We start from the raw sequence: 16178 nt of genomic DNA on the forward strand, positions 1-16178 counted from the left end.
TCATAAAAACACGGAAATACAAAGTTATAGAACACAACACCTGAAGCATTACATCTTGTCAAGTACCATCGTTATATCAAAATGTGGATTGTTTCATTTATAATGTTTTAAACTGGTAACAGGTTCTTGAAGGTTTCTCAGAGACTGAGCGCAAGCTTGCTCAGTAAAAACATGCTTTTTATATTGTTGTTATAAGACACTCTTTCACTTCCTCTTTGTACAACGCTCCATTATGAGAGAAAACACTGATGTCTGGTTCCACTTTTTCCATGAAAACGAGGTACATCCATGGTTCAAAAAAATTAACACTTGTCAATGTGAGTCTAAACAGAAAGGTCAAGCTTAAAGTTTGACTTTAAGGTTGACTTAAAGTCTACACACTGGTTATGAATGTTTCTAAAGATCAATAGATAAAAAGCCACAGCTTGGGGGCCTATGTAGTGGCACAAAAAGTGGGTATGCACTGTAAGCGACTACAGGGGGGGCGCAAAAAAACGATGTGGGGAATTTTTTTCTAGTCGACATTTTCCGTATTTAACAGCTATTTGTGCATGCATGAAATGATCAGTAATAGAGGAATGGCACTGATTAGGCGCCACTCCCTACCCCCCCCTCCTTCACCACTCCTCTTGTCGCCCCCGCCGCCCCTCCCCATACACACATTTATGGTAGCTTGGGCACGCGTTGAGGCGCGTTGTTTTTTTCTTCTTCTTTTTCTTTAAATGGTAGTGCACTCGACAACAGGGAGCTAAAGATGGGCCGGGAGAAAAAAACTCCGGGGCACAAAACAGAAAATGGAATAGGGGGAGGGATAAAGATGTTGGAGGGATGAAGAAAAGCTTTTCAAAGTGATTGAAAGACAGTAGGTAAGTAATGTTAGTGTATCAACAGGAGGGTTGTAAATATTCAGGTTAGCTTAAGCTAGCCTAAAATGACAGGTGGTTGTTGTTGTCTTGTTAGGGTTGCTACCCGTCCCATAAAATACGGAATCGTTTCGTATTTGACTGCTAATTTGGTATGTCCCGTATTGAACCGATACTGGTTTGTTCCGTATCAGACATATACAGACACACAGATCTCAACAATAATGACCAAAACATAACACTGGAAATATTAAGGTCAGCTAAAATTTCATGGCGGGAGCTAAATAGGACCCCCGGAAGGGTACGGACCGCTGGACACTACGCAGCCGCGGTGAGCTAACCCGTGTCTTTTTAAAAAAACCTCTACCCCAGTGGTTCCCAAACTTTTTCTTCTGCGCCCCCCCCCCCCCCCCAGTGGTTTCCAAACATTTTCTGCCCCACACCCCCCATTGGATTACAAATTGCTGTTTGGGGGGGATTCTTAGAAACTCCCTGTCTCTAAGAACGGGGTGGGGGGAAATCGACTTTTTTGGGGGCAAAATGAATGTACGTAGCTGAACAAAGACAACAACATCGGTAGCGTACAGGCTACTTGTTAAGCTTAAGGTTCTGTATTGACATTAGCTAGTCATCTTTTAGCTAACATTACCTGCATCCAACAGCTTTACTCAACTCAGTTGGTTAGGTTGGAGGGAAAAACTGTGCAAAGTTCTTTGTGTTTTGCTGGTTTGCTGCCATGATCCTAACACACCTACGTAGCTCCGCACAGCAGCAGCAGCAGGTCTCCTTCACAGGTGTAAACCCAGCGCGAGTGTAGCGCTCATGTTGCGTTTAAAGGCGGCTCGGAAAAACAGGTTACCACATGTTAACAATGGATTAAACAGTTTTAACTGCTGATAAAAGTGACAGAGGACAGTTTGGAAGCCTCTACTGTATCAAATTGACATAGGAATAACAGAGAGTTGGCCATTCTAAGGTAAAAACCCAGCGCATACAGGGTTCATGTTTTCTTTTGTCTTCCGGACGGCTTCCCGCGCCCCCCCCTGCAATGGCACGGCGCCCCCGCTAGGGGGCGCGCCCCACAGTTTGGAAACCTCTGCTCTACCCGATGCACCACCGTCTTTAGAAGCAAAACCCCTGGCAAAAATACAGACGTGAGAGAGAAGACACACATTCCAGGATGAACAATTTCAGTGAAGTTAAATAGGGGCGATTTCAAAAGAAAACTTGTTGTGTCAGCGATATTCAGTGGAGCACGGAGGTGCTAAAAGTTTAAAGTTTAGCAATAAGGCCTTGGTCACCTCTGCTCTCCTATCAGTTCCTCTTTTCCCCTGACCTTTCACCTACCATCTACCTCCAACACAACATCAGTGACCTTTAATTACAGTTACACATTTTACTCCATTTCAAGTTCAATGTCAAAATCACATTTATAACCTTTTAGTTTCTCTGATTTAGCATTCATTTATAATTTTATAATAACCATATCTTATTAGTTACTCTTATTATAATTACAATGTGAGTTATTACAGACATTTCTGGAAATCTAATTATTTGATACCATGTTACAGTTACTTCTTTCACCTGTAAGTACTTCCACAAGTGTAAGAGTAAGTGTAAATATTCTTATAATCAAACCAACATCAACCACTGGTTAAACCAATATTAATTATTGGTTTAATCATAAGTTATCATTATTAATTTAAGTATTTTACTCTGGGTTTTATCCAATTACTCAAAATGTTTAGATTTTATTCTTTAAACCTTTAATGCTTTGAAATGAGTAATCTGAACTATTTTTATCCACATGCAGGCTGGAAACGTCCTCTTTCTTCAGGAAACCTGCTCTTCCTGTTCCATGACTCTCTTTCTGCCTGTCTATTATTTTTTATGATTAAATAGAAAAAAAGTAGAATTAAATCAAAGTTTGCAGGACACAATAACAACACACACAATCAGATACATTTTATTACAGTCTGACTCTACTGTTGGGTCTTGATGTCACCTGTGTACTCAATTTTAAAGGTAACTTTATTCATTTTTATTATTAAACTAAAATCTCCAGCATGGGGAAGTGGGATGAGCTCGACTTTTCTCGACATCCTTTTTAATTTCCCTCTAGGCTGCATTTTATTTACACATATGTGCATTTATTATTATTGATATTTTAATTAAAGATTAGTTGTACAAGTTTATGGGTGTATCAAGCAAATTAGTCCTTAGACTCAAAAAGGTTGGTGACCCTTGTTATAGGACTTGGCAGGGGGACACTTGAGTGTAAATGTCTTTACTCAATATTCCTACGGTGTTGTTGTGATGTATCTGATATATCTGATCTGACTGTATGACTTCTTGGATAACAGTCAGTAACTGTTAACCAAGAAGAATATCATTTAAATTAAAGTTTCATTTTTATGTGGTTTGACTGCTGTATTTTTTAAACCTACTTAACAAAATTAATGTCATTCAGCTGTGAGGGTGGAGAGAAAGAAGAGAAGATGAATCAGGACAGAGAGGGGAAGGCAACAGGTTGGTCTAATATTAGGTAATGAGCCAACAGCTACTTAAACCCAAGCAATATTTTTTAAACATTATTTTTAAAAACTGTATTAAGATCGGTGTTTTTTTTATAACTAACATATAATGCTTTTTTGACCGCATGACTTAGTGGAGAACACCAAAGACGAGGGGTGAAGGAGACAGACATGAGGTCAGTGATAAAAGAGACAAGTGATGACATCAGGTAGGAATAATTAACTTAGAGAGGCAACAAAAACATATAGCCATGATGGTTTGAATTTAAGTACTATATTTTATAAGTACATGAATAATAATAATAAAAAATATATATTTATTTAATCAGTGAATAAATAAAATACAAGAAAGTAAGACCACACAGAGCGCATGTCCAATGCTCTTTGATTGTTTTCGTCACCTGTCATGGTGGCAGACACTATCCACCTTATTCCTGGGAGGATCATTGGGGAAACGATTATGGGTCTTACTTTTGGTGCCCACCAGAAGTACTGCTAGTTCATTAAACAAAGGAAATTACTTTGTACAACCTCAAATTTAATTGTCACACCTGGAACCTGTCCAAATGCAAATGACCCCATCTGTAATAAGTCTGTCATACTTGATAAGGCAGAATTTAGTTGCCCATGTTTTATTAAGAATTATGTGTCCAGGCTACTGGACACATAATGGTAATGACTTCCCTAAAAATGCTTGATTTCAAAGGTAAACAATCTCCTTTCACACTGAAAGGCCCATTTGTAATGTTTTCATTACAAATGATTCATCCTGTTTGCAAGAAACATGTAAGAACATTTCTTTTTCTGCAAACAGTGTACCTTTTGATTTATTTTGAATCTGTTGGTTTCTATCTTTCTTTCTTTTTCTCTTCATTCGATCTACTATGCACGTAGATTGAATGAAGGTAATCTACATGCATAGTTTTTCACCCTAAGGAAGACAGTAGGAGGAGTTTGTTGTGGCAAGAGATGTTATAAAGAAGAATCTGCTTAGGGCATTTTAGACTGAACAGAAAAGATACACGTACTATGGTCATGCAGAAGGTTTTCCAAGGCAGAAAAAGGAAATAAGGTAAGTGAAACATTTGTGATCTTTCACAGAAACATAAATTTGGTCTTTATACTATATTTCTACAACTGCGTAGTTGGTTTTTTTGGTTAAAAAATATAGTTGAAATATGGTGTGGGAGTGAATAAAGTTTATTGTTCTTTATCCCTTTTCTGTTTCACAATCCTTATTCTGATAAAAGAAAAGTTATTTTATAAAACTACAAACAACCACATGAATTTAATACCATTTTGAAAACTACACTGTGCGTGTTAAAAATGAGCCTGTACAGTCTTTGGCACATACAAGAAGCGTATGACGTGGCACACTTCCTCAATGCTTACTGAATAAACCAGAGATGGAGAACGTGGTTTATTTTAAAGTGCTATTGAAAGATATTTAAGATGTACAATTTGTTGCACATTTAATTATTACATACAATTTTAAATATAAAAGAATATAAACTGTTGTTTTTTTCACAGTGATGTAAATGAAAACTTGCATATTCCTGTGACTGAAGGTGAAATTAGATACAAATGAGAATTGTTTAACTCCAACAAAAAGAAAAACATATAAAATGATACATGTGACAAATTCTTAAGGACTCTGAACATTTGAAAATAATGGCACTTCTAGTTTTTTATGCTTAAATATATAACATATATGGAATATTTTGGGGGGTAACTGTTTTATTTCTTTGGTTTGACACTGTGAAATTGTTTAGAAATTGTAAAGAATTTTAGAGATTTTCTCTGAACTCACTCCGTTTCACCTGAGGCTGCCTGACTACTCACCCCCTCCACTCCCGTTGTTCCTTAATATTTGACAAGAGCTTTAAGTGAGACTGGCTGATGATTGGCTTCTGCCCTTCTCGATTTGTTTTTATATCTAACAGTCTATGAGTTGAACTAGCTAGATGGACAGGATGGTTCAGACAGGTAACATGCCAATGCAGTTACATCAGAAACTGGTTTCCCTGCATTGAGAAGGCATACTTAGAAGGAAGAGAAGAGCACCACATATTCACCTTAAAGACTCATATAAAGCCTGAATGTTGTTTTTGTGGATCTTTTAGTACAAGTAAATACAATTTAGAAGTCCTGTCAGCTAGACTCAGTTTACTATTATTCTTACCTCTGGCTTTTTGCCAAACAGTATCAATAAGATGCAGCAAGTGAGATAAAAACAAAGTTGAAAATTGATTCCTGTTTTAAGTTAAAGAACGTAAGTGAAACAGACATAGGAAAAATGTTGACATCAAATAATAGTCGAGATATCTTTTTATTTTTATGTTATGATATTAATTACATGACCACTCTCTTATCTGTGTGCTCTGCTTGCTTTGGACAGTCAGGTGTTGGAGGTATCCATTTCAGAGCCAGCCTTGGAAAGTTTGAAGGTAAACTATGAAATAACCAACTACAATACATTAAGAACTGTAGATAAAAAGACAGCATATAACACATATAATATAAAATCTGGAAAAAATTAAAAGACCACTGCAAAATGATCAGTTTCTCTGATTTTACTTGTTATCTAGGTATATTTGAGTAAAATGAACATTGTTCTTTTATTCTATGAACTACTGTCAACATGTATCTGAAATTCCAAGCAAATATTTTGTATTTATTTGCAGAAAATGAGAAATGGTCAAAATAACGGAAAAAGATGCAGCGCTTTCATACCTCAAATAATGCAAAGAAAACAAGTTCATACTCATCTAGAAACAATAATACTAATGCTTTAACTCAGTAAGAGTTCAGGAATCATTACTTGGTGGAAGAACCATGATTTTTAATCACAGCTTTCATGCGTCTTGGCATGCTCTCCACCAGTCTTTCACACTGCTTTTGGGTGACATTATGCCACTTCTGGAGCAAAAATTTAAGCTGTTCAGCTGATGGTTTGTGACTATCCATGATTACTTTCCAGAGGTAGTTTTCAATGGGGTACAGTGCAGTGGTCTCTTACTTTTTTCTGGAGCTGTATATATATCATATGTGTGTGAGAGATAATTAAGTGTTTTTTTTTCTTTTCTAGGTGCGCATCTGTGTCTGGTGTCCTTGTAGGCCTATATTAAATCCCTAGTTTCATTTTATTTGTTTAATTAGGGTATTTGTGAGGACATGCCCAAGACAAAGAAAGTAAGATGAGGGGAAAGGAAAAAGCATAATGATTCACTATATGTGTTTTCACAGTCATGAATAGTAATGAAGCTCAACCCTCAGAGAAGAGAGACAAAAACATAAAAGGAAAAATTGAAAACATGTCTACATCAGCCGCCAGCAGTGCAAGTAAGATTTTTTGACACTGACTCCTGTGAATTCATAAATACTGTAGTTGTGTATTTTTGTAAACTGCAATTTTTAAGGGCTCTGAAAAGAAGTTTGTCATTAAACTGTACTTATGTTCTGTTTTTTAGTTACTCCTGAACTCACACTGGTGTTAATTGGGGAAAAAAATTCTATTGAGATTGGACCAAAAAATATCTTACTGGACCATGACCAGGAGACACATGAGAAAGAGTTTTCATCCAGATTGTATGACTTATTGGGTCGTCAGATATCTGTAATTAATTTGCTCGGATTTCCAAGTATTGACACGATTCCAGTAATTCCAGAACATCATGCCTTTATCTTGCTGATAACAAATGACCAGCATGAAAACCAGTATACATCTGGACTGCAGTGGTTAGAAGAAACACTGGGAAAGGAGCACAGCTCTTATGTGATGACAGTTGTGACTCATGAAGACTCAGATGAAAATAGTGAAAATGAACTTCAGAACCTGAAAGCAAAGAGCAGTTTTTCTGAAAAAAGATACCACACATGTACAAGAAGTATGATGGATGAAAAGGAGATAATAGCTCTTTTGAAAAAAATAAATGACATGGTCTCTGAAGATAGACGGATGACTGGAGGAAAAGAAGCCAATCCTGATGATACATTACAAACAGGTGAGACTATGCAAATTATTGTCATACGCTTGATACTTTTCCCTAAAAAAAGTTTAAACCCAGAATTTATATGTCAGAAATCCACAGCCACAAGAGAAAGCATTGATCAAATATTACCAAAGTAAGCATATCACCTGAAATCTGGAGATTATGCTTGTCAGTGTTTTCTGAGGGAGAGAAATGAGGTACTACTAGAGGAACAATGCTTTCAAAGTACCAATCTGAAGAAATCAGTACAACATGCTTATCAAAACTGAACAGACTGTTGCACCCGATACCGGTATTGGGACACCACCACATACACCCACTTGACGCAAAGGCGCTTACTTCTACACCATTACTTGTGTGCGTGCACATACACGCGGGTGCACAAACACACACACAAAGTATCTTTTCTGTCTTCACAGACACTTTGCACTGACTTCCATTAATTTCACATTCTTTTCTATATCCCAACCCTGACCTAAACCTAACCTACATTCACTTCATACTGTAGTCCTAAACCTAACCCACAATCCAAAAGAAGTTCCTCTTCTTATGGTGCCCAGGCTTTGGGCCCTGTAAAGAATAATCCGTCTTCACATTGTAGTATTTGTTGGAAAAAGGGACCTTACACCATATAAAATACAAGGCCACACACGAATTCACACTTATACACCCATACAAATGCAAACTAAATATTATCAAAAACCAGGACCAGGAGTTTGCATAACAGTAAACAACCATGTTATCTATCACCTTAAAGAAGGAGAGGATGCATCAGATGCAGTTAATAATTTGAGGCATAATATGGCCAAAATGCATTATGTCATTATGGCCATAATGCCAATCAGATTACAGATCTCAGCCCAATGTCCCCAGGCTCTGCGTCCTTCAGTGGAAGATGTGCTGGTGGGATTGAGGAGATCTTCAAAGTATTCTGCACAACACCCTCACAATAAATAGTGTTGGTGATGTACCACTTCCCATGTCTGGGTGAGGAAACACTGTTTCCATTGATTGCACTCATCATAAGGGGTCTTTGGGGTGCACTTTGTCTGATCTCCCTCCTATGGCCTCTCTGCAATGAGTGTCCCTACTAGGGGCACAAAGCCCCTAACTGCAAAACTCTTAGGATCATTTTGACACTCAAACCCCTCCCCCCTGATATGGTGTAAACATGGTTTGTCTGAAATAATCTGAGAGATTCTATGACTTATCTGATGTGCACAAAAAATACCTCATTCTCACATGATAGTATCTGGTGCTCAAAAGATAGCATGTGGTGTGCATGAGAACATTAATTTAGTTATTTTTCCTTCATTGTCCCGTTAGGGCTCGGTATTAACCAGATAAGCAGTTTGTCTGGTTAATACAGATGTGCTGAAGATCATGGCCATGGTCTTTGATCTTCAGGACCATGTGTAACAGTCATGGTTTTAGTTTAATTCCTATAACATTAATGACTTCCTTTCTCAAATATCTCACCTACGTTTTTTAGATTAAGCCCTAGACCAATCAGTATTTCTTTGTCTAAATATAGGTGAAATATCAACATCGAAATTAGATGTTGGAACTACTAAAAGAAACAGAAAAAAGGCATATTTCACTACAACCTAGAATCTCAAGAATTGCAAGATGAAAACACGTACCAGAACCTCAAATACAATCGTACTGACTAAACTTGCCATGTCAAATGTCCTACTTATGTTTACTACCTCTCACTCTGAAATAGATTAGAAGATATTCATACCTAAGGGTAACAGAAAGACCAGTTAACTGAACAAGCAAATTTTTAAATTGTGGTTGGGAGGCTGCTTACATGGAGAGAACTCATGCATGCAAGGGGAGAACATGCAAACTCCATGCAGAAAGAGCACAGGTTGGGTTTCAAACCCAGAACATTCTCGCTGAAAGGCAACCATGCTACCAATTAAGTGTCTCACTGTTCAACCAAGCAACTATTAATGTGAGTATTGCAAAGGAATATAAATCTTTTTGATTAATCTAAATGTCATTGTGGTTCTGCAGGCACCTATGATGTGAATCTCATTGAAAAGGAATATAAGGTTAGTAGCTTTAATTAATTAATTAATTGTGTGATTGATTATTGAATTCATTATTTTATTTATCAACAGCAGACAGACAACACTTTTGAACAAAAGAGGACAAGATATTTAAAAGAAATCGAAACACTGCTCAGACGACTTGATCTTCAGGATAAATGTGAGAAGTTGTTGCTTACAGACCTTCTTAAAATAGGTCTTCCTGTGAAACAGTGTGATACCACATCAGAGAAAGATCTAGCTCGTGTTTTTCTACAGAGGTTGATGATGTTAGATTATAAAGCTAGATATATCCTGGTACAACAATCTAGCCCTGATGTGAGAAATTTACAATCTGTTCCTGGCTCTGATTACTGTGACACTGAAGAAAATGACATGTACCAACTTATGAAGAATAGTGCAAACATTGATGAAACAGATCCATCTCATATTCACCCAATGGATGTTCAAATGGCAGTATTTCACTGCTCAGACAGCTTCCTTCAACAGAAAATGATCACAAAGCTGGCAGAGTGTCAGTATGCCTTACCACTGCTTGTTCCTGACATCAATACAGATAAAATTGAGTGTCCTCTGTGGACATTTAGACAAATAATTAAAACATGGAAGAAAACTGAAATGAAAGGAAATGTAAAAACTGTCACCATGAAGAGCATGCCAATCTACAAAGCTCAGACTCCCATGGTTTCATTTTTTCGACTGGGCTCTATGTCTTTGTCCAAATCTCAGCTGATGAATGCCTTGATCAACGACCGCCATGACACATTCTTCCACAGAAACTGTCGAGGCAGCACCAAATCCCGTCATTTGATGGATGGGGTGGCAGAGATTGCCTGGTACTGTCCTGCTGGAAAAGACAATGATTTCTTTACTGACTGCATTGCCTTCTGTAATCTTCATGGGGATTCTCTAGAAAATGTAAAACAGCGTGAAATCCTGACTGAAATGTCTTCAGTCATTGTTGTTCTTGTGCCAACTCTGAACAATAAGGATGAAAACTGGAAAGTTGTACTTGAGCTTATGAAGTCTAGAAAACCCCTTATTTGCCTCATTTCTGATGATAGCTGTGGTGCCAGAGTAATAAAACATGGAAAATACCAAATGGGTCTGAATGGTAAAAACTATGCAGATATTTCTGATCAATTAAAAGAAATTATTCAAAAACTTTTGTCTGGATCAGACAAATCTTTCCAACTTGAATCTATGGCCAAAGTTTCTAAAATCACAGTGGACGAAGATGAGGAAGTCTGCAAGAAAGGCAAAAATGCTTTCATGGAAATAGTAGAAAGTTTTAAAGAAATGGATGTTTCTGAAATCAAAGATAAATTTCTCCCTTGTCAAGGCCAGCTGTGGCATGATTGGTGTAAAATCAGAAAAGAAACTTACCATCTGAAAGGACAAATAGAGAAGGAAAGAGCTCAAAAGGATGAGCAACTTATGGAGCTACGACAGAAACAATCTGCTTGCACCAGGTCACTGGCAGATTCATTCACTAAGTTCATTCTTGCCTGTTTGACGTCAGAGGAAAAAAAATATTTCCTGACATGGACTCAGGTCTTAATTGATGCTCTCTCCACAAACAGTGTCTCTTTAGTTCTTCAAAATTATAATGCAACCTGGTCAGAGGTCTTAGATCTAAAGAGGAATCATGATAAATCTGCTCAATTAAAACAAAAACAAACTGAGCTTGAACAGTTGTCAAAAAAGCTTCAATCAGCAACATTTGGTCTGGAACACATCTTCAGAGAGATGGGGCAGATCTATGAAGCTCATAAAACACTGAATAAACTATCACAGGGCCAAAAGCCTGATTGGACTAAATACCCTGAGCTGGCTGCAGATCTGATGATATCAGGACACCCGATGGAGCTGATGGATGGGGATGCAGGCCATGTGCCTTTAACATGGATCTCTAGTCTCTTACAGAACGTCATCAAGAAACTTGGTGATCCCAAAGTCTTTGTGCTGTCAGTTCTGGGTGTACAAAGTAGTGGAAAGTCAACGATGCTGAACGCCATGTTTGGCCTGCAGTTTGCAGTCAGTGCTGGGAGATGCACCAAGGGTGCCTACATGCAACTGGTTAAACTGTCAGAGGAAATCAAGGACAACTACCAGTTTGACTACATTCTAGTTGTAGACACTGAAGGACTGCGAGCTCTTGAGTTAGCAGGTAATGCTACAATTCATCATGACAATGAACTTGCAACATTTGTTGTTGGTCTGGGAAACATGACATTGATCAACATCTTTGGTGAGAATCCAGCTGAGATGCAGGATGTCCTACAGATTGTTGTGCAGGCTTTCATGAGGATGAAGAAAGTCAAGCTTTCTCCAAGTTGTGTGTTTGTCCATCAGAACGTCACAGATATTACAGCAGCAGAGAAAAACATGGACGGAAAGAGACGCCTGCAGGAGAAACTGGACAAGATGGCTCAACTTGCTGCCCAAGAGGAAGTGTGTGATGTTGAGTGCTTCAGTGATGTCATCGCATTTGATGTGCAAAAAGATGTGAAATATTTTGCTCAGCTGTGGGAGGGAAGTCCACCAATGGCTCCTCCAAATCCAGGTTATAGTGAGAGTGTCCAAGAACTGAAGTCCATCATCTTGTCTAAAGCCAAACAGTCCACTGGGATCACTCTGTCACATTTCAACAAAAAAATCCGAGACCTGTGGGACGCCTTGATGAATGAACACTTTGTTTTTAGTTTCAAAAACACCCAAGAAATTGCAGTGTACAGAAAACTGGAGGTCCAGTACAGGAACTGGACTTGGGCCCTGAGGAGTGAGATGCTGAACATTGAAAACCAACTTTATCCTAGAATTGAAAAAGGCCAACTGGACAAAGTTGAGCTCAGTTACCTTAATAAAGAAATGAGTGAAACATATGAAGAAGTAACAAAAAGTATGTCAGATTACTTTGAAGATGACAAAGACAAAGAGATGTTGGTTCAGTGGCGGGGCCAATTTGAGAACAAAATCAAAGAGTTTCATGAAGAACTTGTGAGAGGAGTGAAAAGAAAACTGGATGAAGTAATCCAGCAAAATAATGCTAGAAAAATGCTTGACAAGAAGAAGACAGAGTTTGAAAACTATCTACTCCAGAAGAGCAAAGAGCTCGCTCACCAGTTAAAATGCATTGATGATGAAGAGAAACTAGAAGCACAATTCAGCACCGTTTGGAGTCACTGGGTTAAGGAATTAACCTCTGATACAAAATCCATCGAGAACATAAATTTGGAGAAAGATCAGCTAGTTGTCCTTCAAGAACTTGGTGTTGAACGTGGACTCATTGATGAGTCAAAAAGAAGTGAGAGATACAAAAATCTATCAAATACTGGAGTTTATTCTCATTACGTAACTGCAAAGAGGAATATGAGAGTTTTACATTCAACAATACAAATAGATGATTTCTCACATAAAGAACAGGAACATATCAGATCATTCATAAATAAGGTTGAACAAGAATGTCTTGAGGCCATTAAGAGCAAACCTGTTGCAACAAGAGGTTACAGGTCAACCTACTTGCAGGAACTTGCCAAAACTGTCAAACAAAGAGTGAAAGACTTTGAATCAAGGAAGAAATTTACATTCAGGAAGGAGTTTACAGTTGACCTTTCACTGCATGTGTTTGATAGGGCTGAAGGTTGGATTATAAACTCCCACAAGATCTACAGAGAGAAAAATGATTCTCTCGCTTATTTGGACAACAAGAAAAATGAATATTACAACATTTTCAGAAGCTTCTGCAAAGGAAGTTCATCTGCTGTGGTGTTTGGAGAAATTATGTGTGAAAAACTCAAAGTCTCTGCTGTTGAAGCCGTCTGTAACAAGACTGGAGTTGATATTGCTGGAGAGATGAAGTGCAGTTTCCCAGCATTCAATGGGAACAGACTGAACTTAGAGAAACATGTGTTGACATCTCTGGCAGAGAAAGAAGACTTTAACATATTCATCACCTACATACAAAATCCAAGAAATCAAGTAGAAGCTTTCATTGAAGAAGAAGTAAATGAATACATGTTCACGACACAGAAAGATAAAGCCCAGAATATCCTGAAGAAAAATGCAGAAGAAATCAGCAGAGTCATCAGTCAGGCTTTGTTTGAGGCAACAGATGAAGTCAAAAAGAAAAAAGGAAACATAGAAATGTGGGTGGAGGAATTTTCTAGAAAACTAAAACCAAAGTTGATACTTGATACTGTTAGTTGTCAAAACTTCAGTGACATAAACAATTTTGACTTCCTTAAAGAAGAGATAGAGAAAGGTCTGAAAAGCATCACAACAGAGATGAGCAAACTCCCCCTGGAAAAGGTGAATGACTGCAGACAGAAACCTGATCAGATCCTGCACCTTTCCCACACACCTTTCCCAGCAGCTGTGTAACTGCTGCTGGGAAAGGTGTCCATTCTGTGACGCTGTTTGCACCAACACTTTGAAGGACCACAGTCCTGAGAAGCACAGCGTTCCTTTTCACCGACCTAATGGAATTAAAGGTTGGCATAAAAGAGCAACAGTTGATCTGGTCATTGATTTCTGCACCACATTAGTTGCAAGTGATGGAAGTTTTCACCCAAAACGTGACTCAAAGCAGGCAGTTCCTTTTAAACAGTATCCAATTGCAGGAGAACCATTTGCTTCATGGAGCATTACAGCTGACAACTCTAAGCTGGACTACTGGAAATGGTTTATCTGGCGTTTTCAAATGGAACTGGAAGATTACTATAAAAAGAAATTCCAGGGTGATGGGGAAATTCCTCAAGAATGGAAGAATTTCAGTAAAAATGACGCGATTCAAAGTCTAAATGAAATGTGTAGTTTGTGAGAAAACTGCAGCTGTTCATAAAACTTATCTCATTCCTAAAATTTTTTATTTGATTTCTAGCCGTGAGCAGAAATACTGATGTTTAAGGCTCTTCAAAATAAATGGGTTAGCACAGTGGTTTCCAAACATTTTCTGTGCCCTCCCTATGGATTACAAGTAGGGAGAGTTAGACTCTGGCTCTCTCATTGAGCGATGTATGTATGTGAGTGGGAGGTGGAGTGCGGGGCACAGACTTCCTTCGATGTGTGTCGAAGGGGTGGGGGGGCTAGATTCTTAGAGTCTTCAGAGACTCTCTGTTATACTCTTCCATCCACTCAAACACCCCCCCTTCCCTCTCCAGTGGACACAGTGCGAACAGCGTTCATCCTTGTTTTGTTTTTTTTCTCCATTCATCCATACTGCTTCCCGTGCCTCCCCTGCAATGGCGCAGCGCCCCCCACAGTTTGGGAACCTCTGGGTTAGCATATGATTGAGATATACTTTAAGGTCAGTATCATTGAAATGGCTTTGAAAAACATCTGTATATTTTACTTTAGTTTAATGTTCAGTCTTGTTTCTTATTCTCATTATTTTTCAGTCAAAGATGGTACTTGGGATATAAGCTTTGGGATGTCAAATATGGCAATTGATATGGGTCACAGTATATATGCCTCTTGCCTTTTTACTTAAGTGGAATCAGTTTACCATGGCCTTTTTCTATTATATTTTAAAATGGGATAAATATATTGTAAAATTAAAATCTTAATCCATATGTTTTTGAAGAGCAATGACAATCATATTGAGCCAGTCGATAAATATCATAAAACACCACACGTGAAATAAATGAACAAGATGTTATTTTTCAATGAGCAACAATTTAGTTTTTTGTTTATATATACACTGCTCAAAAAAATAAAGGGAACACTCAAATAACACATCCTAGATCTGAATGACTGAAATATCCTCATTGAATACTTTGTTCTGTACAAAGTTGAATGTGCTGACAACAAAATCACACAAAAATTATCAATGGAAATCAAATTTATTAACCAATGGAGGCCTGGATTTGGAGCCACACAAAATTAAAGTGAAATGTTCCCTTTATTTTTTTTTAGCAGTATATATATATATATATATATATATATATATATATATATATATATATATATATATATATATATAGTTTTTTCATTTATGTTCGAAACTTAGTGAGTTAAGCTAATCTGTTACATAATTGAATCATGTCTCTCAATATTTTGGTCTTTTTTAACGGTTCTGGTTTTTATTTCTTCATCCATGTTTTTCCATGTCACCTGGAGTTTTGTAACAGAAAACAATAATCTAAAAATTATATTCTTTTTCTTGAAATAAATGCAATAAACATAGTTTTTTTTAATCATATAATTTTTAATGTATATTTTTAGACTGAACAGGACAGAGAACACAAATAACACAGGACATTGTTTTACCAGTACAAGTTGTGTTTAATTTGTGTTTGATTGTAACTTGAATTAAATTTCCTGAAATCTGGGAACTGTTCCTGTTTTTTCACCTTCATCTCCTCAAAACAAAGGTATGAAACCAAATGGATCTGGTTTGGAGAATACATTTTCATACATTTTATTCTAAGACCAACTGCGCCACTGTGCAGCCCTCACCATTTGTTCTGAATGTAAAATAGTTTCACTCTTTCTCTGCTGGATTTTTTCTGTCTTTTTTCCCTTCTTGGATATAACCCATAATGCAACTGTCTTATTTAGGTGAACGGTGGTTGTGTGGGACATTACATGCATATTTCAGAGTTATTTCAAGCACCTATTACTAGCTATTCTTGTATTTTGCTTTGCATGGATCACTTTTAGCATTTCTCAGTTTTAAAATACACTGGGTTAGATTATAAGGTTAAACAATTGTTCCATTGTGACAACTCT

The 16178-nt window shown here is 37.5% G+C and overlaps 1 protein-coding gene across 1 annotated transcript; it reads left to right on the top strand.

Annotated features, from left to right (window-relative positions):
* The first annotated feature begins 4377 nt into the window (after positions 1-4377).
* On the top strand, positions 4378-15339 carry LOC148157955 (interferon-induced very large GTPase 1-like). Its single transcript, XM_088008165.1, is given in 7 exon segments — positions 4378-4469; positions 5796-5844; positions 6644-6739; positions 6868-7401; positions 9412-9449; positions 9519-13790; positions 13792-15339. Coding segments are annotated over 5 exon segments (5415 nt in total). The 5' UTR covers positions 4378-4469; positions 5796-5844; positions 6644-6645; the 3' UTR covers positions 14269-15339.
* The last annotated feature ends 839 nt before the right edge of the window (positions 15340-16178 follow it).

The sequence above is a fragment of the Poecilia mexicana genome, unplaced genomic scaffold (genome assembly GCF_051168715.1).
Source record: "Poecilia mexicana isolate PSO_F unplaced genomic scaffold, ASM5116871v1 scaffold_8, whole genome shotgun sequence".
Lineage (NCBI taxonomy): Eukaryota > Metazoa > Chordata > Actinopteri > Cyprinodontiformes > Poeciliidae > Poecilia > Poecilia mexicana.